The following is a 27,115-nucleotide window of genomic DNA, read 5'->3' as shown; positions in this document are numbered from 1 at the left end:
ATTTCTATTCATAATATCATGAAGACATATAATACAATAAAACTTTAAAAAATAAGAAATCAAACTCATCAATCAGTATATTTCAGTTTAACCATAATATTTGTCGTAATATTTATTCTATATTTTCTGGAGGATAAAATTTAAATTGTAACCAGCTTTGTATGGCTTGTTTAAGAAAGAGTGATACTTTAAACAAAGTTTCATTTTCAATTAGTCGAAAATGAGAAGTTGTAGTCTGTGTAAAGGCAAAAAGGCAATTTTTGAAAAAATGATGAGCCTTTCTTAATACTTAATACTACTAATACGAGAACTAGTTCGGGTTTAAATAAAGCTTATGTATGAGTGAAGCTTTTAGTGGGAGGTTTAATGCTTTAATATTTCATAATTTTAGTCCCCCAAACTCATATTAATTATATAAATAGGCATGTTTAATTCTGTCTGGCTTAGCGTTCCAAATAAAGTGAAATACTTTTTGCTCATATGATTTTTTTAAAGAGTCGTCTGGAATGGGCAGCGCCATTAGTAAGTAAGTAAACTGTGACCAAAGAGTTAATCAAACGTGATTTCCCATAAATAGACAAGTATTCACCTCTCCATGGTTGCAGAATCGTATCTATTTTTGCAAACTTTCTATTGAAATTGATTGTGTTAAGTTCATTAATATTTTTTGAGATGTGAATACCAAGTATGTCTACTTCACCATCAGCCCATTGTATTGGTACACTACAAGGTCGTGTAAACACTGTGTCTTTTAATGATCCAATACGTAATATGGTACAATTGTCATAATTAGGATTTAGTCCAGAGAGGCTACAAAAGTGATCTAGATCTTCAATGAGACTGTGCAGGGATCCAGATTGCGGACTTCAGTCATCGGCATTCATTGACATTATTAGTTTTTCACCCCTTGATTTCTAACCACTTTGATGTTATTGTTGGATCTGATTTTAATAGCTAGCATTTCAATGGCCATAACAAATAGATATGGAGACAACAGACAGCCTTGTTTTATAGTTAAAACATGCTAATAATGGATCTTTAAGTAGATCAAAAAAGGTCTGATATTCCTCTGCTGGTCACCTTCAAGCCCTGGTGTTTTTCCAGACGGAAAATATGTAATTGCCTCAAGAGGTTCCTCCTCTGGAAGTTGGTCTTTCACATAGGTCCTTCACACTGGGATCTTCACACATGTCCTTCACACAGGTCCTTCACACAGGTCCTTCACACAGGTCCTTCACACAGGGCCTTCACACAGGTCTTTCACACAGGTCCTTCACACAGGTCCTTCACACAGGTCCTTCACACAGGGCCTTCGCACAGGGCCTTCACACAGGTCTTTCACACAGGTCCTTCACACAGGTCTTTCACACAGGTCTTTCACACAGGTCTTTCACACAGGTCTTTCTGTACTGTTAATTTTACTTTATTATTATTAGGAAATAAATCCATCATTCATCACCGTTATTCATCATTCAGCGGAATGGATGAAACTGAAAAGAAAACGTATGCTTAAAATATTTTGCTTCCTCTTTCAAAATATCATTTGGTGAATCATGGATGACTCCATTATTTGTTAACGAGTTTCTGTAAATTCGTTTTGGTAGCATTTCTATGATGAAGATTCAAGAAAAATGCTGTGCAATTTTCCATTCAATTTGTTTTATTTTTGTAATAAATTACACTTGATTGTTCTTGAATAAGATCCTCCAATTTTTTTGTTTTTTCTCTAACCTATTTTGTGCCTCTATAGTCCGGTTTCCATGACGACCATCTACCTGCCTCTATTTCCTTTACTAGTCTGATCTCTTTTGACCTAAACTGCTTTTATTTAATGATGAGTATTGTATTGAATGGCCTCTAAAAGTACATTTAAAAGTGACTCATACAATAAGGGGAACTGCTGTAGCTACAGTTGAAGTCGGAAGTTTACATACACTCAGGTTGGAGTCATTAAAACACCACACATTTCTTGTTAACAAACTATAGTTTTGGCAAGTCGGTTAGGACATCTACTTTGTGCATGACACAAGTAATTTTTCCAACAATTGTTTACAGACAGATTATTTCACTTATACAGTGAGGGAAAAAAGTATTTGATCCCCTGCTGATTTTGTACGTTTGCCCACTGACAAAGACATGATCAGTCTATAATTTTAATGGTAGGTTTATTTGAACAGTGAGAGACAGAATAACAACAAATAAATCCAGAAAAACGCATGTCAAAAATGTTATAAATTGATTTGCATTTTAATGAGGGAAATAAGTATTTGACCCCTCTGCAAAACATGACTTAGTACTTGGTGGCAAAACCCTTGTTGGCAATCACAGAGGTCAGACGTTTCTTGTAGTTGGCCACCAGGTTTGCACACATCTCAGGAGGGCTTTTGTCCCACTCCTCTTTGCAGATCTTCTCCAAGTCATTAAGGTTTCGAGGCTGACGTTTGGCAACTCGAACCTTCAGCTCCCTCCACAGATTTTCTATGGGATTAAGGTCTGGAGACTGGCTAGGCCACTACAGGACCTTAATGTGCTTCTTCTTGAGCCACTCCTTTGTTGCCTTGGCCGTTTGTTTTGGGTCATTGTCATGCTGGAATACCCATCCACGACCCATTTTCAATGCCCTGGCTGAGGGAAAGAGGTTCTCACCCAAGATTTGACAGTACATGGCCCCGTCCATCGTCCCTTTGATGCGGTGAAGTTGTCCTGTCCCCATAGCAGAAAAAAACCCCAAAGCATAATGTTTCCACCTCCATGTTTGACGGTGGGGATGGTGTTCTTGGGGTCATAGGCAGCATTCCTCCTCCTCCAAACACGGCGAGTTGAGTTGATGCCAAAGAGCTCGATTTTGGTCTCATCTGACCACAACACTTTCACCCAGTTCTCCTCTGAATCATTCAGATGTTCATTGGCAAACTTCAGACGGGCCTGTATATGTGCTTTCTTGAGCAGGGGGACCTTGCGGGCGCTGCAGGATTTCAGTCCTTCATGGCGTAGTGTGTTATCAATTGTTTTCTTGGTGACTATGGTCCCAGCAGCCTTGAGATCATTGACAAGATCCTCCCGTGTAGTTCTGTGCTGATTCCTCACCGTTCTCATGATCATTGCAACTCCACGAGGTGAGATCTTGCATGGAGCCCCAGGCCGAGGGAGATTGACAGTTATTTTGTGTTTCTTCCATTTGCGAATAATGGCACCAACTGTTGTCACCTTCTCACCAAGCTGCTTGGTGATGGTCTTTAACCCATTCCAGCCCTGTGTAGGTCTACAATCTTGTCCCTGACATCCCTGGAGAGCTCTTTGGTCTTGGCCGTGGTGGAGAGTTGATTGATTGCTTCTGTGGACAGGTGTCTTTTATACAGGTAACAAGCTGAGATTAGGAGCACTCCCTTTAAGAGTGTGCTCCTAATCTCAGCTCGTTACCTGTATAAAATACACCTGGGAGCCAGAAATCTTTCTGATTGAGAGAGGGTCAAATTCTTATTTCCCTCATTAAAAATCAAATCAATTTATAAAATTTTTGACATGCGTTTTTCTGGATTTTTTTGTTGTTATTCTGTCTCTCACTGTTTAAATAAGTTGACTGTGCCTTTAAACAGCTTGGAAAATTCCAGAAAATGATGGCTTTAGAAGCTTCTGATAGGCTAATTGACATTATTTGAGTCAATTGGAGGTGTACTTGTGGATGTATTTCAAGGCCTACATTCAAACTCAGTGCCTCTTTGCTTGACATCATGGGAAAATCAAAATAAATCAGCCAAGACCTCAGAAAAAAAATGTAGACCTTTACAAGTCTGGTTCATCCTTGGGAGCAATTTCCAAATGCCTGAAGGTACCACGTTCATCTGTACAAACAATAGTACGCAAGTATAAACACCATGGGACCACGCAGCCGTCATACCGCTCAGGAAGGAGACGTGTTCTGTCTCCTAGAGATGAACGTACTTTGGTGTGAAAAGTGCAAATCAATCCCAGAACAACAGCAAAGGACCTTGTGAAGATGCTGGAGGAAAAATTTACAAAAGTATCTATATCCACATAAAATGAGTCCTATATCGACATAACCTGAAAGGCCGCTCAGCAAGGAAGAAGCCATTGCTCCAAAACTGCCATAAAAAAGCCGGACTACAGTTTGCAACTGCACATGGGGACAAAGATCGTACTTTTTGGAGAAATGTCCTCTGGTCTGATGAAACAAAAATATAACTATTTGGCCGGAATGACCATCGTTATGTTTGGAGGAAAAAGGGGGTCCCTTGCAAGCCGAAGAACACCATCCCAACCGTGAAGCACGGGGGTGGCAGCATCATGCTATGGGGGTGCTTTGCTGCAGGAGGGACTGGTGCACTTCACAAAATAGATGACATCATGACGAAGGAAAATTATGTGGATATATTGAAGCAACATCTCAAGACATCAGTCAGGAAGTTAAAGCTTGATCGCAAATGGGTCTTCCAAATGGACAATGACCCCAAGCATACTTCCAAAGTTGTGGCATAATGGCTTAAGGACAACCAAGTCAAGGTATTGGAGTGGCCATCACAAAGCCCTGACCTCAACCCTATAGAACATTTGTGGGCAGAACTGAAAAGGCGTGTGTGAGCAAGGAGGCCTACAAACCTGACTCAGTTACACCAGCTCTGTCAGGAGGAATGGCCCAAAATTCACCCAACTTATTGCAAGGAGGCCTACAAACCTGACTCAGTTACACCAGCTCTGTCAGGAGGAATGGGCCAGAATTCACCCAACTTATTGTAAGGAGGCCTACAAACCTGACTCAGTTACACCAGCTCTGTCACGAGGAATGGGCCAAAATTCACCCAACTTATTGCAAGGAGGCCTACAAACCTGACTCAGTTACACCATCTCTGTCAGGAGGAATGGGCCAGAATTCACCCAACTTATTGCAAGGCCTACAAACCTGACTCAGTTACACCAGCTCTGTCAGGAGGAATGGGCCAAAATTCACCCAACTTATTGCAAGGAGGCCTACAAACCTGACTCAGTTACACCAGCTCTTTCACGAGGAATGGGCCAAAATTCACCCAACTTATTGCAAGGAGGCCTACAAACCTGACTCGGTTACACCAGCTCTACAAACCAATGGTCCGATTGCATTCTAGCTCCTATGAATACTTTTGATGCCAGCAAGATTGAGACCAGGAAGTAATCAAGATGGCTAGCTTGATTGAGCCTCCTCCATGTATATCTCACTAGGTCAGGATATTTAAGCCTCCATATATCCACTAGTTCCAATATATTCATGATATTCGCGATTTCATTATGTGCATGAGGGTGATAGTTTGTAGTGTGATTTCCTTTACGATCCATTGAGGTACTTAAAACCGTATTATAATCTCCCACCATAATAATAGATTAATTTGTTACTTGTGAGCTCAATAGATTATTCTATATATTTGCTAAGTGTGGATGATCATTATTTGGCCTATAGATTAATTATCCAGATCTGTTTTTGGTCCAATAGCATATTTAAAAGGATCCATATTCCTTGAGGATCTGTTTGCACAGTCTGCACAATCTGATTAAAATTATTGTTAATTAATATAATCAGCCCTTTTGAGTTTCTTTGCCCATGACAAAAATATATATAAAATATACAGTGGGGGGAAAAAGTATTTAGTCAGCCACCAATTGTGCAAGTTCTCCCACTTAAAAAGATGAGAGAGGCCTGTAATTTTCATCATAGGTACACGTCAACTATGACAGACAAATTGAGGAAAAAAAATCCAGAAAATCACATTGTAGGATTTTTAATGAATTTATTTGCAAATTATGGTGGAAAATAAGTATTTTTCCCCCACTGTATATGTGCTTAACAAGTCACATAATAAGTTGCAAGGACTCTGAATGCAACATGAGTCTGAATGACTACCTCTTTTACCCCATACATACAATTATCTGTAAGGTCCCTCAGTCGGGCAGTGAATTTCAAACATATATTCAACCACAAAGACCAGGGAGGTTTTCCAATGCCTCGCAAAGAAGGGCACGTATTGGTAAAAAATTAAAAATAAAAGCAGACATTGAATATCCCTTTGAGCATGGTGAAGTTATTAATTACACGTTGGATGGTGTATCAATACACCCAGTCACTACAAAGATATCTCAGTTGCCGGAGAGGAAGGAAACCGCTCAGGGATTTCACCATGAGACCAATGGTGACTTTAAAACAGTTACAGAGTTTAATAGATGTGATAGTAGAAAACTGAGGATGGATCAACAACATTGTAGTTACTCCACAATACTAACCTAAATGACGGAATAAAAAATATTCCAAAACATTCATCCTGTTTGCAATAAGGCACTGAAGTAAAACCGCAAAGAATGTGGCAAAGAAATGATCTTTATGTACTGAATACAGAGTGTTATGTTTGGGGCAAATCCAACACAACACATCACTAAGTACCACTTTATATTTTAAATTATGGTGGTGGCTGCCTCATGTTATGAGTATGCTTGTCATCGGCAAGGACTAGGTAGTTTTTTAGGATAAAAAGAAAAGCAATAGAGCTAAGCACAGGCAGAAATCCTAGAGGAAAACCTGGTTCAGTTTGCTTTCCAACAGACACTGCAGACAAATCCACCTTTTAGCAGGATAATAACCTAAAACACAAGGCCAAATATACACTGGAGGCAACATTGAAGGTTGCCGAGTGGCCTAGTTACAGTTTTGACTTAAATCGGCTTGAAAATCTATGGCAAGACTTAAAAATGGCTGTCTAGCATTATGGGGTATGGTGTGTAGATGGGTGAGGGGAAAAACAATCTATTGAATCCATTTTGAATTCACCTTAAGTCATTCATAACACAACAACATGTGGAATAAGTCAAGGGGTATGAATACTTTCTGAAGACACAGTACGTATCTAGGAATGGTAGATATGCTAGTTATTGAGGACAATTTACATATAAACAATTGCTTTTAACTGGAAAGGGAGCTCTTGCCCCACATCATAGATTAATGGCTCATCTCAAAAACAACTGTACTATTGTTGATCTTAGATAATATATTTCCAGTTATTTGTTAATGCTGTGAAATGCAGAATGTACTACATTGTCACTATTGGACTGATATTCATTGTTCGCTGCAGATGAGTGGAGCGCCACTAGAGTAGTGTTGAAACGTATCATTTCATAACATACTATTTCATTGCCCCAATGTGAGAATGTTTGCACTGTGTTCATATACAGTACAGGTCAAACGTTTGGACACACCTACTCATTCCAGGGTTTCTCTTTATTTTTACTATTTTCTACATTGTAGAATAATAGTGAAGACATCAACACTATGAAATAACACATATGGAATCATGTAGTAACCAAAACAGTGTTAAACAAATCAAAATATATTTTATATTTGAGATTCTTCAAATAGCCACCCTTTGCCTTGATGACAGCTTTGCACACTCTTGGCATTCTCTCAACCAGCTTCATGAGGTAGTCACCTGGAATGCATTTCAATTAACAGGTGTGCCTTTTAGGTGTGCCCAAACTTTTGACTGGTACTGTACAGTACAGTCATGGTCAAACGTTTTGAGAATGACACAAGTATTGGTCTTCACAAAGTTCGCTGCTTCAGTGTTATGAGATATTTTTGTCAGATGTTACTATGGTATACTGAAGTATAATTACATGAAGTATATTGACAATTACATTAAGTTTATGCAAATAATCAATATTTGCAGTGTTGACCCTTCTTTTTCAAGACCTCTGCAATCCGCCCTGGCATGCTGTCAATTAACTTCTGGGCCACATCCTGACTGATGGCAGCCCATTCTTGCGTAATCAATGCTTGGAGTTTGTCAGAATTTGTGGGGTTTTGTTTGTCCACCCGCCTCTTGAGGAACGACCACAAGTTCTGAATGGGATTAAGGTCTGGGGAGTTTCCTGGCCATGGACCCAAATTTCCGATGTTTTGTTCCCTGAGCCACTTAGTTATCACTTTTGCCTTATGGCCAGGTGGTCCATCATGCTGGAAAAGGCATTGTTCGTCACCAAACTGTTCTAGGATGGTTGGGAGAAGTTGCTCTCGGAGGATCTGTTGGTACCATTCTTTATTCATGGCTGTGTTCTTAGGCAAAAGTGTGAGTGAGCCCACTCCCTTGGCTGAGAAGCAACCCCACACATGAATGGTCTCAGGATACTTTACTGTTGGCATGACACAGGACTGATGGTAGCGCTCACCTTGTCTTCTCGGAACAAGGTGTTTTCCGGATGCCCCAAACAATCGGAAAGGGGATTCATCTGAGAAAATGACTTTACCCCAGTCCTCAGCTGTCCAATCCCTGTACCTTTTGCAGAATATCAGTCTGTCCCTGATGTTTTTCCTGGAGAGAAGTGGCTTCCTCGCTGCCCTTCTTGACACCAGGCCATCCTCCAAAAGTCTTCGCCTCACTGTGCGTGCAGATGCACTCGCACCTGCCTGCTGCCATTCCTGAACAAGCTCTGCACTGGTGGTGCCTCGATCCCGCAGCTGAATCAACTTTAGGAGACGGTCCTGGCGCTTGCTGGACTTTCTTGGGCACCCTGACGCCTTCTTCACAACAATTGAACCTCTCTCCTTGAAGTTCTTGATGATCGAATAAATGGTTGATTTAGGTGCAATCTTGCTAGCAGCAATATCCTTGCCTGTGAAGCCCTTTTTGTGCAAAGCAATGATGACGGCACGTGTTTCCTTGCAGGTAACCATGGTTAACAGAGGAAGAACAATGATTTCAAGCACCACCCTCCTTTTAAAGCTTCCAGTCTGTTATTCTAACTCAATCAGCATGACAGAGTGATCTCCAGCCTTGTCCTCGTCAACACGCTCACCTGTGTTAACGAGAGAATCACTGACATGATGGCAGCTGGTCCTTTTGTGGCAGGGCTGAAATGCAGTGGAAATGTTTTTTTTGGGATTAAGTTAATTTTCATGGCAAAGAGGGACTTTGCAATTAATTGCAATTAATCTGATCACTCTTCATGACATTCTGGAGTATATGCAAATTGCCATCATCAAAACAGAGGCAGCAGACTTTGTGAAAATTAGTATTTGTGTCATTCTCAAAGCTTTTGACCACGACTGTATATGGCTTAATACACAGGTTTGTGTTGTCTTAACCCTATCAGTCCCGAGATACCAGCAAAAATCGCCTTTCATTTATCAGCTTTTCATTTATCAGCTGTCCATTTCCCTACATGTCCATTTCTCTGCATGTCCATTTCTCTGCATGTCCATTTCCCTGCATGTCCATTTCTCTGCATGTCCATTTCCCTGCATGTCCATTTGTCTGCATGTCCATTTCCCTGCATGTCCATTTCTCTGCATGTCCATTTGTCTGCATGTCCATTTCCCTACATGTCCATTTCTCTGCATGTCCATTTCCCTACATGTCCATTTCCCTACATGTCCATTTGTCTGCATGTCCATTTCCCTGCATGTCCATTTCTCTGCATGTCCATTTGTCTGCATGTCCATTTCCCTACATGTCCATTTCTCTGCATGTCCATTTCCCTACATGTCCATTTCCCTACATGTCCATTTGTCTGCATGTCCATTTCCCTGCATGTCCATTTCTCTGCATGTCCATTTGTCTGCATGTCCATTTCCCTACATGTCCATTTCTCTGCATGTCCATTTCCCTACATGTCCATTTCCCTACATGTCCATTTCTCTGCATGCCCATTTCCCTGCATGTCCATTTCCCTGCATGTCCATTTCTCTGCATGTCCATTTCTCTGCATGTCCATTTCCCTACATGTCCAGGGTTACAAGTACAAATCAAAACAATGGCATAAATGTCAATAAAAAAAAATAGGTCTGTCAAAGCAAGAACCTGATATACATTTATTTAAAGGATTAGAAGTCCTAAATCACGTCGGTGTGGAACTTATTGGGTTAAGTCTAGCCTAATACGAGAACGTTTTGGTGCCATGTTATTTGAATGTGATTTTAGCTTATATCTAAATGAACTGTAAATTGATGTATTGAAGCACGTGACCTATTTTTCATCCTGAGGATTTCTTTCTTCTAGTGTTGGCTGAGAATGTCTTTGGTAATGGCAAAATACAGGTTGAGAATTATTTTTTGATTTGTGTTGTCATTTGTCTACTTTCAAGTGTTTTGATTCTTTGAATTCAGTGAACGAGTTCATTTTAGTGTGCCGTGTCTAATTAAGCATGTTGTGTTAGTGGCTTCAACTTACAATTATTTAGTAACTAGTTCCACAGCCTTTTTTCATTCAGATGCTCAAATAATAATTTCTAGTTGAATGAACATTAAGGACAAGTTGAGCAAACACATCATTTTAAATTGATTAAATTTTTGCCTGTTCTCAAGTTGGAGCTAGATAATCATTTCTAGTTGAATGAACATATGAGATATGTTGAGCAAACACATCATTTTAAATTGGAGCAATGTTTGGGCAACTAAAACATTTAAATTCAGGTACACATTGACCTAAAGGTTGAGTAAACTAAAAAAGGATGTGGAACCAGTTACTTAACAATAATTAGTTGAAACACCATGAAATCTTTTACAGTGCACAATCTCTTTATTGCCACGATGTCGGGCCAACATAATAATAGAATTCTGGACTGGAAATGATGTGTAGAGACACACGTTTGTTGTCACGAGCAATTGATGTTTCCATTAAAACCTGTTTTGTCTCCTGTCTCTCTCATGTGTTTTAGGCTGTCTAATAACAGAAGTGTCAGTCTAAAGACACAGGAGGAGAGGAGGAGACCAGGAGGAGGAGGAGAAGGAAGAGGAAGAGAGAGAGAGATGGGGAGGAGGAGGAGGAGGAGAAGGAGGAGGAGGAGCGAGATGAGGAGGAGAGAGAGAGATGAGGAGGATTAGGAGGAAGAGAAGGAGGAGGAGGAGGAGCGAGATGAGGAGGAGATGAGAAGGAGGGGGAGGAGATGAGAAGGAGGAGGAGGAGGAGGAGGAGGAAGAGGAAGAGGAAGATGAGGAAGAGGAGGAGAAGGAGGAGGAGGAGGAGGAGGAGGAGGAGGAGCGAGATGAGGAGGAGAGAGAGAGATGAGGAGGATTAGGAGGAGGAGAAGGAGGAGGAGAAGGAGGAAGAGGAGATGAGGAGGAGGGGGAGGAGATGAGAAGGAGGAGGAGGAGGAGGAGGAGGAGGAGGAAGAGGAAGAGGAAGAGGAGGAAGAGGAGGAGGAGGAGGAGGAGATGATGATGAGGAGGAGGATAATGAGAAGGAGGACAGGAGGAGGAGGAGTGAGAGGATTCCCAGGTAGTTGAGAGGAAACTCACTTGGTTGTCTCATGGTCACGTAGTCATTGTTTCAACACAACATATGCTATTTTACGACCCAACCAGGGACAAACCTCCACCTCTCGGGGACAGAGGTAGAGAGACAGAGGTATGTAGAAAGAGAAAGAGGGAGAGGGAGAGGGAGATGGAGAAAGAGGTATTGACAAAGACTGCGGAGAACCAACCAACTGTATGGAAATGTGTTCTCTGAAACACTGTGTTGATGTTTATTTCAGACCAGATACTGCCACATCAAACAGATGCTTTGGTAGTTGGACAGACATGCACCATTGATATCCATCTTCAAAGGACTCTATCTGCCCATTCATGTTGTGGATGAATTCAATGAACATTATTCCAGACAGACAGCCAACAGTACACAGGGTCTACATCTATGCAGTATACAGGGTCTCTATGTCTGTAGGGTCTCTATGTCTGTAGGGTCTCTATGTCTGTAGTATACAGGGTCTCTATGTCTGTAGTATACAGGGTCTCTATGTCTGTAGTATACAGGGTCTCTATGTCTGTAGGGTCTCTATGTCTGTAGTATACAGGGTCTCTATGTCTGTAGGGTCTCTATGTCTGTAGGGTCTCTATGTCTGTAGTATACAGGGTCTCTATGTCTGTAGGGTCTCTATGTCTGTAGGGTCTCTATGTCTGTAGTATACAGGGTCTCTATGTCTGTAGGGTCTCTATGTCTGTAGGGTCTCTATGTCTGTAGTATACAGGGTCTCTATGTCTGTAGTATACAGGGTCTCTATGTCTGTAGGGTCTCTATGTCTGTAGTATACAGGGTCTCTATGTCTGTAGGGTCTCTATGTCTGTAGTATACAGGGTCTCTATGTCTGTAGGGTCTCTATGTCTGTAGTATACAGGGTCTCTATGTCTGTAGGGTCTCTATGTCTGTAGTATACAGGGTCTCTATGTCTGTAGGGTCTCTATGTCTGTAGTATACAGGGTCTCTATGTCTGTAGGGTCTCTATGTCTGTAGTATACAGGGTCTCTATGTCTGTAGTATACAGGGTCTCTATGTCTGTAGGGTCTCTATGTCTGTAGGGTCTCTATGTCTGTAGGGTCTCTATGTCTGTAGGGTCTCTATGTCTGTAGTATACAGGGTCTCTATGTCTGTAGTATACAGGGTCTCTATGTCTGTAGTATACAGGGTCTCTATGTCTGTAGGGTCTCTATGTCTGTAGGGTCTCTATGTCTGTAGTATACAGGGTCTCTATGTCTGTAGGGTCTCTATGTCTGTAGGGTCTCTATGTCTGTAGGGTCTCTATGTCTGTAGTATACAGGGTCTCTATGTCTGTAGGGTCTCTATGTCTGTAGGGTCTCTATGTCTGTAGTATACAGGGTCTCTATGTCTGTAGTATACAGGGTCTCTATGTCTGTAGTATGCAGGGTCTCTATGTCTGTAATATAGAGGGTCTCTATTTGTATTTGTATTTATTATTTATCCCCATTAGTTCCTGCCAAGGCAGCAGCTACTCTTCCTGAGGACCAGCAGTTTATACAATTTAAAAAACATTACAATACATTCCATAAGGTGTATTTTTATCTGTTTTTTAAATCTGATTCTACTGCCTGCATCAGTTACTTGATGTGGAATAGAGTTCCATGTAGTCATGGCTCTATGTAGTACTGTGCGCCTCCCATAGTCTGTTCTGGACTTGGGGACTGTGAAGAGACCTCTGGTGGCATGTCTTGTGGGGTATGCATGGGTGTCTGAGCTGTGTGCTAGTAGTTTAAACAGACAGCTCTGTGCATTCAACATGTCAATACCTCTCACAAATACAAGTAGTGATGAAGTCAATCTCTCCTCCACTTTGAGCCAGGAGAGATTTGCATGCATATTATTAATGTTTGCTCTCTGTGTACATCCAAGGGCCAGCCGTGCTGCCCTGTTCTGAGCCAATTGCAATTTTTCTAAGTCCCTCTTTGTGGCACCTGATCACATGACTGAACAGTAGTCCAGGTGCGACAAAACTAGGGCCTGTAGGACCTGCCTTGTTGATAGTGCTGTTAAGAAGGCAGAGCAGCGCTTTATTATGGACAGACTTCTCCCCATCTTAGCTACTGTTGTATCAATATGTTTTCACCATGACAGTTTACAATCCAGGGTTACTCCAAGCAGTTTAGTCTCCTCAACTTCCTCAATTTATTACAATATTTAGTTGAGGTTTAGGGTTCAGTGAATGATATGTCCCAAATACAATGCTTTTAGTTTTAGAAATATTTAGGACTAACTTATTCGTTGTCACCCACTCTGAAACTAACTGCAGCTCTTTGTTAAGTGTTGCAGTCATTTCAGTCGCTGTAGTAGCTGACGTGTATAGTGTTGAGTCATCCGCATACATAGACACACTGGCTTTACTCAAAGCCAGTGGCATGTTGTTAGTAAAGATTGAAAAAAGTAATGGTCCTAGACAGCTGCACTGGGGAATTCCTGATTCTACCTGGATTATGATGGAGAGGCTTCCATTGGGTCTATCTGCTTAGTACAGCTCTGGGGTTAATATATCCATATATCCAATAGGGTCTATCTGGGGTTAATATATCCATATATCCAATAGGGTCTATCTGGGGTTAATATATCCATATATCCAATAGGGTCTATCTGGGGTTAATATATCCATATATCCAATAGGGTCTATCTGGGGTTAATATATCCATATATCCAATAGGGTCTATCTGGGGTTAATATATCCATATATCCAATAGGGTATATCTGGGGTTAATATATCCATATATCCAATAGGGTCTATCTGGGGTTAATATATCCATATATCCAATAGGGTCTATCTGGGGTTAATATATCCATATATCCAATAGGGTCTATCTGGGGTTAATATATCCATATATCCAATAGGGTCTATCTGGGGTTAATATATCCATATATCCAATAGGGTCTATCTGGGGTTAATATATCCATATATCCAATAGGGTCTATCTGGGGTTAATATATCCATATATCCAATAGGGTCTATCTGGGGTTAATATATCCATATATCCAATAGGGTCTATCTGGGGTTAATATATCCATATATCCAATAGGGTCTATCTGGGGTTAATATATCCATATATCCAATAGGGTCTATCTGGGGTTAATATATCCATATATCCAATAGGGTCTATCTGGGGTTAATATATCCATATATCCAATAGGGTCTATCTGGGGTTAATATATCCATATATCCAATAGGGTCTATCTGGGGTTAATATATCCATATATCCAATAGGGTCTATCTGGGGTTAATATATCCATATATCCAATAGGGTCTATCTGGGGTTAATATATCCATATATCCAATAGGGTCTATCTGGGGTTAATATATCCAATAGGGTCTATCTGGGGTTAATATATCCATATATCCAATAGGGTCTATCTGGGGTTAATATATCCAATAGGGTCTATCTGGGGTTAATATATCCATATATCCAATAGGGTCTATCTGGGGTTAATATATCCATATATCCAATAGGGTCTATCTGGGGTTAATATATCCATATATCCAATAGGGTCTATCTGGGGTTAATATATCCAATAGGGTCTATCTGGGGTTAATATATCCATATATCCATATATCCAATCTGCTTAGTAGTAGTAGTAGTATCACAGACTATAGCATGTGTTTCTATTCATGTTATATTATATCTGTATCTATCAAGTGCATATAGCAGCAAGTTTAATCCTTCTCATCATCTTAATAAAGTCATCGGTATTCATGGAGGCCAAGGGAAGCCAGGCTTCACCAATTATTACAATTTTTTAAAACAAAAAACATGTAAAATAATGTATCTTTTGTCTCTCTGTTTCATAATTGTCCTTCAATTCACAAGAGGCTGAACGTATCTCTCCAGAGAAAGCATCCAAGAAAACGAACCAGCGCCCCACTGTCTCTGTATGTGTAGCGTATCTATCTGATGCTGTCTGGTGGTGAATTGTTGCATCTTGTTGTGTTGGTGGCTAGCTAGCTAGCTAAAATTGGCCCTTTCCTAAATTAGCCATGGATGTAGACAGGGATTTGGACTTGTGGTTTTACTCCGTACTGGCCAATGATTATAACAGTGATTCTGATCCAACCATAAATTCATACATTGTGCCCCTGACCTGAGAGGATGGAAGTTCAACATGTAGCTAGATGTAGAAGGCTAATGTTAACTAGCTGGCTAATTGTTGTCGATGAAAGGAAGTTAGGCTAGCGAGCAAGTATTTTAGCCAGGTAGCCTCGGAGGACAACAAACTAAAAGCATGTACTGTATGACAGAGTCATAGACCGTTTAAGCAGAGAGAGGAGGTTGGTATTGGCGTTTCTCTACTAGTAGGTTGAGTCAACATGTTTTTTATACTTAAACACACACAGAGAAATCACTACCATGGACAGCCACATCATATTTAGCTTACGTTGATTGGACTAAATGGTTTTTTGTATATTTTAGTTGTCACTGTATTAGACTAAGCAGAGGTGATTAGATGATGTGGAAATGGTTCTGGAATAGTGGAGCCAGCTCCTGTTTTCTTTGCGACTTGCGGTAACTCTCTGTGGTTCTAAATCAATAGTTGTTTAGCTGTCGGAAACATGACCTTACTTGACCGTGCTGTAGGTCATGTAACTGTTTGTTACATGCAATATGCTTTGTGGACTTCACCGGACAGAGTTTGCTCTCCGGTTTTGGGATGAAACAAAGGTGTGGTTGAATTTATTCTGCCACTGTGTCTTCTTATTGTCCCGGCATTAGGGCTAAATATCTCGGTGGCAAGACATATGAACTGACAGGTTATACAGCAAACAACACAATTATCACAACACACAGGTTGTAATAGGTTGATTATTTTCAGGCTTTTTTCCCCCAGTGATTTCACCCACGCACCGCTACTGAATGTAATTTAAAATCAACAAAATGTAACTTGAAAGTAACTTGACCTGGAAACTCACCGTTGAGCCCGTTACCAGACGGCTCCAGAGCGCTCTGTGAAGTTCCCACCATGACCCTCCCGCCACCGGCATCTGGCGCGCTCCTCTTCCTCCCGCGGTCAGACTCCGGTGCGGAGTGGCTCCGGTCAGTCTCGTGCTCGGGTTCTGAACCAACTTTGACCAACGCGTGTCTGGTCCGTCTGGTCAGGGCGGACGTCACAGAGCCCATGGCGGTGGCTTCAATACTAATATTTAGTGATCAGAGCAGCAGGTCTTTAGAAAGTTAAAGCGCAGTGAATTAAGCATAATATGGTGATTTAAAAAAAAATCCCAGTGAAGTCTTCCAGTAGGTGTTCGGAGAAACAGCCTGGTTCCAGCTACTACAACTAGCTGGAGGGAGTAGGGAGAGGGAACTTCTTCATCGTTCAAATGAGTTGTTGATTCACCGGTTTTCCGCCTCTTGTTCCCCCAAGAGTGTAGCAGCCAAATTCATGCTGTGTGAAATTAGATGAAATGTTTCCAGTCCAGGACAGTGGAGCAGAACAGTGTTTGGGTTAATCCTTTCCTCCTCTCATCATCCTCTTCTCTCAGAGGCATCCTGTCTGTCGCCAGGGGATGGCGTCACATGGTGGAGAAAGTTGCTCTGTCAAACACAAGGGAGTCTCGAGGGCAAAGACCTGCAAAAACAAGCTCAGTAATGAGTCTGGTGCGTGTCCCCGTTTATTAATACCGCAGGAAATCAAGCGCTCCGGAATACATTATGTATTTTCAGCTTGGAGGGGATTTCTAATGGTTAATGTCAGCAGGCATCATTCTACTCATCCAGTAGAGGCTGGTGTAGGGAGAAATGGGGAGGAAAGGCTCATTGTAATAGCTGGAATAGAATGCTATCCAACACTACACGTTTTCAACAGGTTTTAAAAAATGTATATTGTTACCATAGTTATGGCATAGAATTAGGAATTAGAATACTGGAATGGACATGAACCTTCTTATGATGGTATAAATGTCAGCCATGTTGGTCAGGGAGTTGGTCAACCATGGTTTGCCAGTGCTGTGATAAGATATTGGGTGTTTCTCAAAATGCATACTACCGTGCTCTGAGCAGGCGGAGTATGAGTCCAATTCAAAGTATGCGAAACGGTGCACGGAGGGCATAGATGCAAGCTTCAACGGAAAGTATGCAAAGAAACATGACGCAACCACATAGAAAATGACGAAACATTTCTTGACATCATTATTTGAGCTGAAGCGAGAGAAAATACACTCCGAATTAGGAATGAAATGTTGCCGATTCACATCTCATAGGTTGCCTGACTACAATATCTTATCTTGATACGTTAATAAATACATACTCAGTTAATGTTGGCATGTTTACCTGCCTACGTACTGTAGATAGCAAGCCCATAGTAAGTCAATAGGGCTAACTGGCTAGCTGCTACTGTTAGCTAGCCAGATAGACACCATACGTAAACTTTTATTACGTTTATGTTCAGTAAATTAATCATGTTTGTTCTTATATCATATCTCTAATATAAGCAAGTGCCAGCAAACGAGCTGCGATGAGGAAGGATTATTAGTTCAGATAGATGGTAGTTCAGATAGATGGTAGTTCAGATAGATGGTAGTTCAGATAGATGGTAGTTCAGATAGATGGTAGTTCAGATAGATGGTAGTTCAGATAGATGTTAGTTCAGATAGATGGTAGTTCAGATAGATGGTAGTTCAGATAGATGGTAGTTCAGATAGATGTTAGTTCAGATAGATGGTAGTTCAGATAGATGTTAGTTCAGATAGATGGTAGTTCAGATAGATGTTAGTTCAGATAGATGGTAGTTCAGATAGATGGTAGTTCAGATAGATGGTAGTTCAGATAGATGGTAGTTCAGATAGATGGTAGTTCAGATAGATGGTAGTTCAGATAGATGGTAGTTCAGATAGATGTTAGTTCAGATAGATGGTAGTTCAGATAGATGGTAGTTCAGATAGATGTTAGTTCAGATAGATGGTAGTTCAGATAGATGGTAGTTCAGATAGATGGTAATTCAGATAGATGTTAGTTCAGATAGATGGTAGTTCAGATAGATGGTAGTTCAGATAGATGGTAGTTCAGATAGATGTTAGTTCAGATAGATGGTAGTTCAGATAGATGGTAGTTCAGATAGATGTTAGTTCAGATAGATGGTAGTTCAGATAGATGGTAGTTCAGATAGATGGTAATTCAGATAGATGTTAGTTCAGATAGATGGTAGTTCAGATATATGGTAGTTCAGATAGATGGTAGTTCAGATAGATGGTAGTTCAGATAGATGGTAGTTCAGATAGATGGTAGTTCAGATAGATGGTAGTTCAGATAGATGTTAGTTCAGATAGATGGTAGTTCAAATAGATGGTAGTTCAGATAGATGGTAGTTCAGATAGATGGTAGTTCAGATAGATGGTAGTTCAGATAGATGGTAGTTCAGATAGATGGTAATTCAGAGAGATGTTAGTTCAGATAGATGGTAGTTCAGATAGATGGTAGTTCAGATAGATGGTAGTTCAGATAGATGGTAGTTCAGATAGATGGTAGTTCAGATAGATGGTAGTTCAGATAGATGGTAGTTCAGATAGATGTTAGTTCAGATAGATGTTAGTTCAGATAGATGGTAGTTCAAATAGATGGTAGTTCAGATAGATGGTAGTTCAGATAGATGGTAGTTCAGATAGATGGTAGTTCAGATAGATGGTAGTTCAGATAGATGTTAGTTCAGATAGATGGTAGTTCAGATAGATGGTAGTTCAGATAGATGGTAGTTCAGATAGATGGTAGTTCAGATAGATGTTAGTTCAGATAGATGTTAGTTCAGATAGATGGTAGTTCAGATAGATGTTAGTTCAGATAGATGGTAGTTCAGATAGATGGTAGTTCAGATAGATGGTAGTTCAGATAGATGGTAGTTCAGATAGATGGTAGTTCAGATAGATGGTAGTTCAGATAGATGTTAGTTCAGATAGATGGTAGTTCAGATAGATGGTAGTTCAGATAGATGGTAGTTCAGATAGATGGTAGTTCAGATAGATGTTAGTTCAGATAGATGGTAGTTCAGATAGATGGTAGTTCAGATAGATGGTAGTTCAGATAGATGTTAGTTCAGATAGATGGTAGTTCAGATAGATGGTAGTTCAGATAGATGGTAGTTCAGATAGATGGTAGTTCAGATAGATGTTAGTTCAGATAGATGGTAGTTCAGATAGATGGTAGTTCAGATAGATGTTAGTTCAGATAGATGGTAGTTCAGATAGATGGTAGTTCAGATAGATGGTAATTCAGATAGATGTTAGTTCAGATAGATGGTAGTTCAGATAGATGGTAGTTCAGATAGATGGTAGTTCAGATAGATGTTAGTTCAGATAGATGGTAGTTCAGATAGATGGTAGTTCAGATAGATGTTAGTTCAGATAGATGGTAGTTCAGATAGATGGTAGTTCAGATAGATGGTAATTCAGATAGATGTTAGTTCAGATAGATGGTAGTTCAGATATATGGTAGTTCAGATAGATGGTAGTTCAGATAGATGGTAGTTCAGATAGATGGTAGTTCAGATAGATGGTAGTTCAGATAGATGGTAGTTCAGATAGATGTTAGTTCAGATAGATGGTAGTTCAAATAGATGGTAGTTCAGATAGATGGTAGTTCAGATAGATGGTAGTTCAGATAGATGGTAGTTCAGATAGATGGTAGTTCAGATAGATGGTAATTCAGAGAGATGTTAGTTCAGATAGATGGTAGTTCAGATAGATGGTAGTTCAGATAGATGGTAGTTCAGATAGATGGTAGTTCAGATAGATGGTAGTTCAGATAGATGGTAGTTCAGATAGATGGTAGTTCAGATAGATGTTAGTTCAGATAGATGTTAGTTCAGATAGATGGTAGTTCAAATAGATGGTAGTTCAGATAGATGGTAGTTCAGATAGATGGTAGTTCAGATAGATGGTAGTTCAGATAGATGGTAGTTCAGATAGATGTTAGTTCAGATAGATGGTAGTTCAGATAGATGGTAGTTCAGATAGATGGTAGTTCAGATAGATGGTAGTTCAGATAGATGTTAGTTCAGATAGATGTTAGTTCAGATAGATGGTAGTTCAGATAGATGTTAGTTCAGATAGATGGTAGTTCAGATAGATGGTAGTTCAGATAGATGGTAGTTCAGATAGATGGTAGTTCAGATAGATGGTAGTTCAGATAGATGGTAGTTCAGATAGATGGTAGTTCAGATAGATGTTAGTTCAGATAGATGGTAGTTCAGATAGATGGTAGTTCAGATAGATGGTAGTTCAGATAGATGGTAGTTCAGATAGATGTTAGTTCAGATAGATGGTAGTTCAGATAGATGGTAGTTCAGATAGATGGTAGTTCAGATAGATGTTAGTTCAGATAGATGGTAGTTCAGATAGATGGTAGTTCAGATAGATGGTAGTTCAGATAGATGTTAGTTCAGATAGATGGTAGTTCAGATAGATGGTAGTTCAGATAGATGGTAGTTCAGATAGATGGTAGTTCAGATAGATGGTAGTTCAGATAGATGGTAGTTCAGATAGATGGTAGTTCAGATAAAATCAGCAAGATGTTGAGGCCTTAACTTTGCTCTTCTTTCAGTCCCCACAGAGAGAGAGAGAGAGACGAGGTTAGCCTAACATTTGAAGTATTTCATTAGGCCTGTGTGGTCTAAAATGGAAGGAAAATACTGTCACCAGGATCCACTTTTATAGACAATATACCCACACACAGACAGCACATTGAGCAAACATAACGACCCTCACAATATCATCTGGAATTACATGGATCTAAGAGACTGTCACTGGCAAACATGGTTACAGACCCAACAACATTATCTAGTATCCCCTCCTCATGGTTACAGACCCAACAACATTATCTAGTATCCCCTCCTCATGGTTACAGACCCAACAACATTATCTAGTATCCCCTCCTCATGGTTACAGACCCAACAACATTATCTAGTATCCCCTCCTCATGGTTACAGACCCAACAACATTATCTAGTATCCCCTCCTCATGGTTACAGACCCAACAACATTATCTAGTATCCCCTCCTCATGGTTACAGACCCAACAACATTATCTAGTATCCCCTCCTCAAGGTTACAGACCCAACAACATTATCTAGTATCCCCTCCTCATGGTTACAGACCCAACAACATTATATAGTATCCCCTCCTCATGGTTACAGACCCAACAACATTATATAGTATCACCTCCTCATGGTTACAGACCCAACAACATTATCTAGTATCCCCTCCTCATGGTTACAGACCCAACAACATTATCTAGTATCCCCTCCTCATGGTTACAGACCCAACAACATTATATAGTATCCCCTCCTCATGGTTACAGACCCAACAACATTATCTAGTATCCCCTCCTCATGGTTACAGACCCAACAACATTATCTAGTATCCCCTCCTCATGGTTACAGACCCAACAACATTATCTAGTATCCCCTCCTCATGGTTACAGACCCAACAACATTATCTAGTATCCCCTCCTCATGGTTACAGACCCAACAACATTATCTAGTATCCCCTCCTCATGGTTACAGACCCAACAACATTATCTAGTATCCCCTCCTCAAGGTTACAGACCCAACAACATTATCTAGTATCCCCTCCTCATGGTTACAGACCCAACAACATTATCTAGTATCCCCTCCTCATGGTTACAGACCCAACAACATTATCTAGTATCCCCTCCTCATGGTTACAGACCCAACAACATTATCTAGTATCCCCTCCTCATGGTTACAGACCCAACAACATTATCTAGTATCCCCTCCTCATGGTTACAGACCCAACAACATTATCTAGTATCCCCTCCTCATGGTTACAGACCCAACAACATTATCTAGTATCCCCTCCTCATGGTTACAGACCCAACAACATTATCTAGTATCCCCTCCTCATGGTTACAGACCCAACAACATTATCTAGTATCCCCTCCTCATGGTTACAGACCCAACAACATTATCTAGTATCCCCTCCTCATGGTTACAGACCCAACAACATTATCTAGTATCCCCTCCTCATGGTTACAGACCCAACAACATTATCTAGTATCCCCTCCTCATGGTTACAGACCCAACAACATTATCTAGTATCCCCTCCTCATGGTTACAGACCCAACAACATTATCTAGTATCCCCTCCTCATGGTTACAGACCCAACAACATTATCTAGTATCCCCTCCTCATGGTTACAGACCCAACAACATTATCTAGTATCCCCTCCTCATGGTTACAGACCCAACAACATTATCTAGTATCCCCTCCTCATGGTTACAGACCCAACAACATTATATAGTATCCCCTCCTCATGGTTACAGACCCAACAACATTATCTAGTATCCCCTCCTCATGGTTACAGACCCAACAACATTATCTAGTATCCCCTCCTCATGGTTACAGACCCAACAACATTATCTAGTATCCCCTCCTCATGGTTACAGACCCAACAACATTATCTAGTATCCCCTCCTCATGGTTACAGACCCAACAACATTATCTAGTATCCCCTCCTCATGGTTACAGACCCAACAACATTATCTAGTATCCCCTCCACATGGTTACAGACCCAACAACATTATCTAGTATCCCCTCCTCATGGTTACAGACCCAACAACATTATATAGTATCCCCTCCTCATGGTTACAGACCCAACAACATTATCTAGTATCCCCTCCTCATGGTTACAGACCCAACAACATTATCTAGTATCCCCTACTCATGGTTACAGACCCAACAGCATTATCTAGTATCCCCTCCTCATGGTTACAGACCCAACAACATTATCTAGTATCCCCTCCTCATGGTTACAGACCCAACAACATTATCTAGTATCCCCTCCTCATGGTTACAGACCCAACAACATTATCTAGTATCCCCTCCTCATGGTTACAGACCCAACAACATTATCTAGTATCCCCTCCTCATGGTTACAGACCCAACAACATTATCTAGTATCCCCTCCTCATGGTTACAGACCCAACAACATTATCTAGTATCCCCTCCTCATGGTTACAGACCCAACAACATTATCTAGTATCCCCTCCTCATGGTTACAGACCCAACAACATTATATAGTATCCCCTCCTCATGGTTACAGACCCAACAACATTATCTAGTATCCCCTCCTCATGGTTACAGACCCAACAACATTATCTAGTATCCCCTCCTCATGGTTACAGACCCAACAACATTATCTAGTATCCCCTCCTCATGGTTACAGACCCAACAACATTATATAGTATCCCCTCCTCATGGTTACAGACCCAACAACATTATCTAGTATCCCCTCCTCATGGTTACAGACCCAACAACATTATATAGTATCCCCTCCTCATGGTTACAGACCCAACAACATTATCTAGTATCCCCTCCTCATGGTTACGGACCCAACAACATTATCTAGTATCCCCTCCTCATGGTTACAGACCCAACAACATTATCTAGTATCCCCTCCTCATGGTTACAGACCCAACAACATTATCTAGTATCCCCTCCTCATGGTTACAGACCCAACAACATTATCTAGTATCCCCTCCTCATGGTTACAGACCCAACAACATTATCTAGTATCCCCTCCTCATGGTTACAGACCCAACAACATTATCTAGTATCCCCTCCTCATGGTTACAGACCCAACAACATTATCTAGTATCCCCTCCTCATGGTTACAGACCCAACAACATTATCTAGTATCCCCTCCTCATGGTTACAGACCCAACAACATTATCTAGTATCCCCTCCTCATGGTTACAGACCCAACAACGTTATCTAGTATCCCCTCCTCATGGTTACAGACCCAACAGCATTATCTAGTATCCCCTCCTCATGGTTACAGACCCAACAACATTATCTAGTATCCCCTCCTCATGGTTACAGACCCAACAACATTATCTAGTATCCCCTCCTCATGGTTACAGACCCAACAACATTATCTAGTATCCCCTCCTCATGGTTACAGACCCAACAGCATTATCTAGTATCCCCTCCTCATGGTTACAGACCCAACAACATTATCTAGTATCCCCTCCTCATGGTTACAGACCCAACAACATTATCTAGTATCCCCTCCTCATGGTTACAGACCCAACAGCATTATATAGTATCCCCTCCTCATGGTTACAGACCCAACAACATTATCTAGTATCCCCTCCTCATGGTTACAGACCCAACAACATTATCTAGTATCCCCTCCTCATGGTTACAGACCCAACAACATTATCTAGTATCCCCTCCTCATGGTTACAGACCCAACAACATTATTTAGTATCCCCTCCTCATGGTTACAGACCCAACAACATTATCTAGTATCCCCTCCTCATGGTTACAGACCCAACAACATTATCTAGTATCCCCTCCTCATGGTTACAGACCCAACAACATTATCAGCATTCAACACCATAGTGCCCTCTAAGCTCATCACTAAGCTAAGGATCCTGGGACTAAACACCTCCCTCTGCAACTGGATCCTGGACTTCCTGACGGGCCGCCCCCAGGTGGTAAGGGTAGGTAACAACACATCTGCCACACTGATCCTCAACACGGGGGCCCCTCAGGGGTGCGTGCTCAGTCCCCTCCTGTACTCTCTGTTCACCCATGACTGCATGGCCAGGCACGACTCCAACACCATCATTAAGTTTGCCGACGACACAACAGTGGTAGGCCTGATCACCGACAACGATGAGACAGCCTATAGGGAGGAGGTCAGAGATCTGGCCGTGTGGTGCCAGGACAACAACCTCTCCCTCAACTTGACCAAGACAAAGGAGATGATTGTGGACTACAGGAAAAAAAAGAGGACTGAGCACGCCCCCATTCTCATCGACGGGGCTGTAGTGGAACAGGTTGAGAGCTTCAAGTTCCTTGGTGTCCACATCACCAACAAACTATTATGGTCCAAACACACCAAGACAGTCGTGAAGAGGGCACGACAAAGCCTATTCCCCCTCAGGACACTAAAAAGATTTGGCATGGGTCCTCAGATCCTCAAAAAATTCTACAGCTGCACCATCGAGAGCATCCTGACTGGTTGCATCACTGCCTGGTATGGCAACTGCTTGGCCTCCGACCGCAAGGCACTACAGAGGGTAGTGCGTACGGCCCAGTACATCACTGGGGCCAAGCTTCCTGCCATCCAGGACCTCTATACCAGGCGGTGTCAGAGGAAGGCCCTCAAAATTGTCAAAGACTCCAGCCACCCTAGTCATAGACTGTTCTCTCTGCTACCGCACGGCAAGCGGTACCGGAGTGCCAAATCTAGGTCCAAAAGACTTCTCAACAGCTTCTACCCCCAAGCCATAAGACTCCTGAACAGCTAATCATGGCTACCCGGACTATTTGCACTGCCCCCCCACCCCATCCTTTTTACGCTGCTGCTACTCTGTTAAGTATTTATGCATAGTCACTTTAACTCTACCCACATGTACATATTACCTCAACTACCTCAACTAGCCGGTGCCCCCGCACATTGACTCTGCAACGGTACCCCCCTGTATATATAGCCTCCCTACTGTCACTTTATTTTACTTCTGCTCTTTTTTTTCTCAACACTTTTTTGTTGTTGTTTATTTTTACTTTTTTTGTTTAAAATAAATGCACTGTTGGTTAAGGGCTGTAAGTAAGCATTTCACTGTAATGTCTGCACCTGTTGTATTCGGCGCATGTGACCAATACAATTTGATTTGATTTGATTTGATCTAGTATCCCCTCCTCATGGTTACAGACCCAACAACATTATCTAGTATCCCCTCCTCATGGTTACAGACCCAACAACATTATCTAGTATCCCCTCCTCATGGTTACAGACCCAACAACATTATCTAGTATCCCCTCCTCATGGTTACAGACCCAACAACATTATCTAGTATCCCCTCCTCATGGTTACAGACCCAACAACATTATCTAGTATCCCCTCCTCATGGTTACAGACCCAACAACATTATCTAGTATCCCCTCCTCATGGTTACAGACCCAACAGCATTATATAGTATCCCCTCCTCATGGTTACAGACCCAACAACATTATCTAGTATCCCCTCCTCATGGTTACAGACCCAACAACATTATCTAGTATCCCCTCCTCATGGTTACAGACCCAACAACATTATCTAGTATCCCCTCCTCATGGTTACAGACCCAACAACATTATCTAGTATCCCCTCCTCATGGTTACAGACCCAACAACATTATCTAGTATCCCCTCCTCATGGTTACAGATCCAACAACATTATCTAGTATCCCCTCCTCATGGTTACAGACCCAACAACATTATATAGTATCCCCTCCTCATGGTTACAGACCCAACAACATTATCTAGTATCCCCTCCTCATGGTTACAGACCCAACAACATTATCTAGTATCCCCTCCTCAAGGTTCCAGACCCAACAACATTATCTAGTATCCCCTCCTCATGGTTACAGACCCAACAACATTATCTAGTATCCCCTCCTCATGGTTACAGACCCAACAACATTATCTAGTATCCCCTCCTCATGGTTACAGACCCAACAGCATTATATAGTATCCCCTCCTCATGGTTACAGACCCAACAACATTATCTAGTATCCCCTCCTCATGGTTACAGACCCAACAGCATTATATAGTATCCCCTCCTCATGGTTACAGACCCAACAACATTATCTAGTATCCCCTCCTCATGGTTACAGACCCAACAACATTATCTAGTATCCCCTCCTCATGGTTACAGACCCAACAACATTATCTAGTATCCCCTCCTCATGGTTACAGACCCAACAACATTATCTAGTATCCCCTCCTCGTGGAGAAAAGCACATGAGCTAATTATAATACACAATGTAAGCAAAACTTGGCAATGTTGGAATTCTTTTTTTTATTTTTTCACCTTTATTTAACC

The 27,115-nt window shown here is 41.3% G+C and overlaps 2 protein-coding genes across 3 annotated transcripts in view; both read right to left on the bottom strand.

Annotated features, from left to right (window-relative positions):
• LOC311122847 (dual specificity calcium/calmodulin-dependent 3',5'-cyclic nucleotide phosphodiesterase 1A-like) overlaps nt 1-16,287 on the bottom strand; it is an 84,207-nt gene extending 67,920 nt beyond the window's left edge. For both annotated transcript variants that reach the window (XR_014612505.1, XM_084197163.1), the window contains exon 1: nt 16,207-16,287. Coding sequence is in view for 1 of the 2 variants with exons in the window: in XM_084197163.1 (XP_084053289.1) it covers nt 16,207-16,258 (52 nt within the window). In the remaining variant the exon portion in view is untranslated. The remainder of the gene's footprint in view (nt 1-16,206) is intronic.
• A 472-nt stretch (nt 16,288-16,759) lies between these two features.
• The window catches only part of LOC311122846 (vimentin-like), a gene marked incomplete at both ends in the record, with an annotated part of 14,444 nt that continues 4,088 nt past the window's right edge, over nt 16,760-27,115 (bottom strand). Inside the window, one exon of the mRNA XM_084197162.1 lies at nt 16,760-16,828. Coding sequence (XP_084053288.1) covers nt 16,760-16,828 — 69 coding nt within the window. The remainder of the gene's footprint in view (nt 16,829-27,115) is intronic.

This window comes from Coregonus lavaretus, assembly GCF_964263955.1.
Source record: "Coregonus lavaretus genome assembly, contig: HAP1_SCAFFOLD_444, whole genome shotgun sequence".
Classification (NCBI taxonomy): Eukaryota; Metazoa; Chordata; class Actinopteri; order Salmoniformes; family Salmonidae; genus Coregonus; species Coregonus lavaretus.
This window is presented reverse-complemented; position numbering and strand designations above follow the sequence as displayed.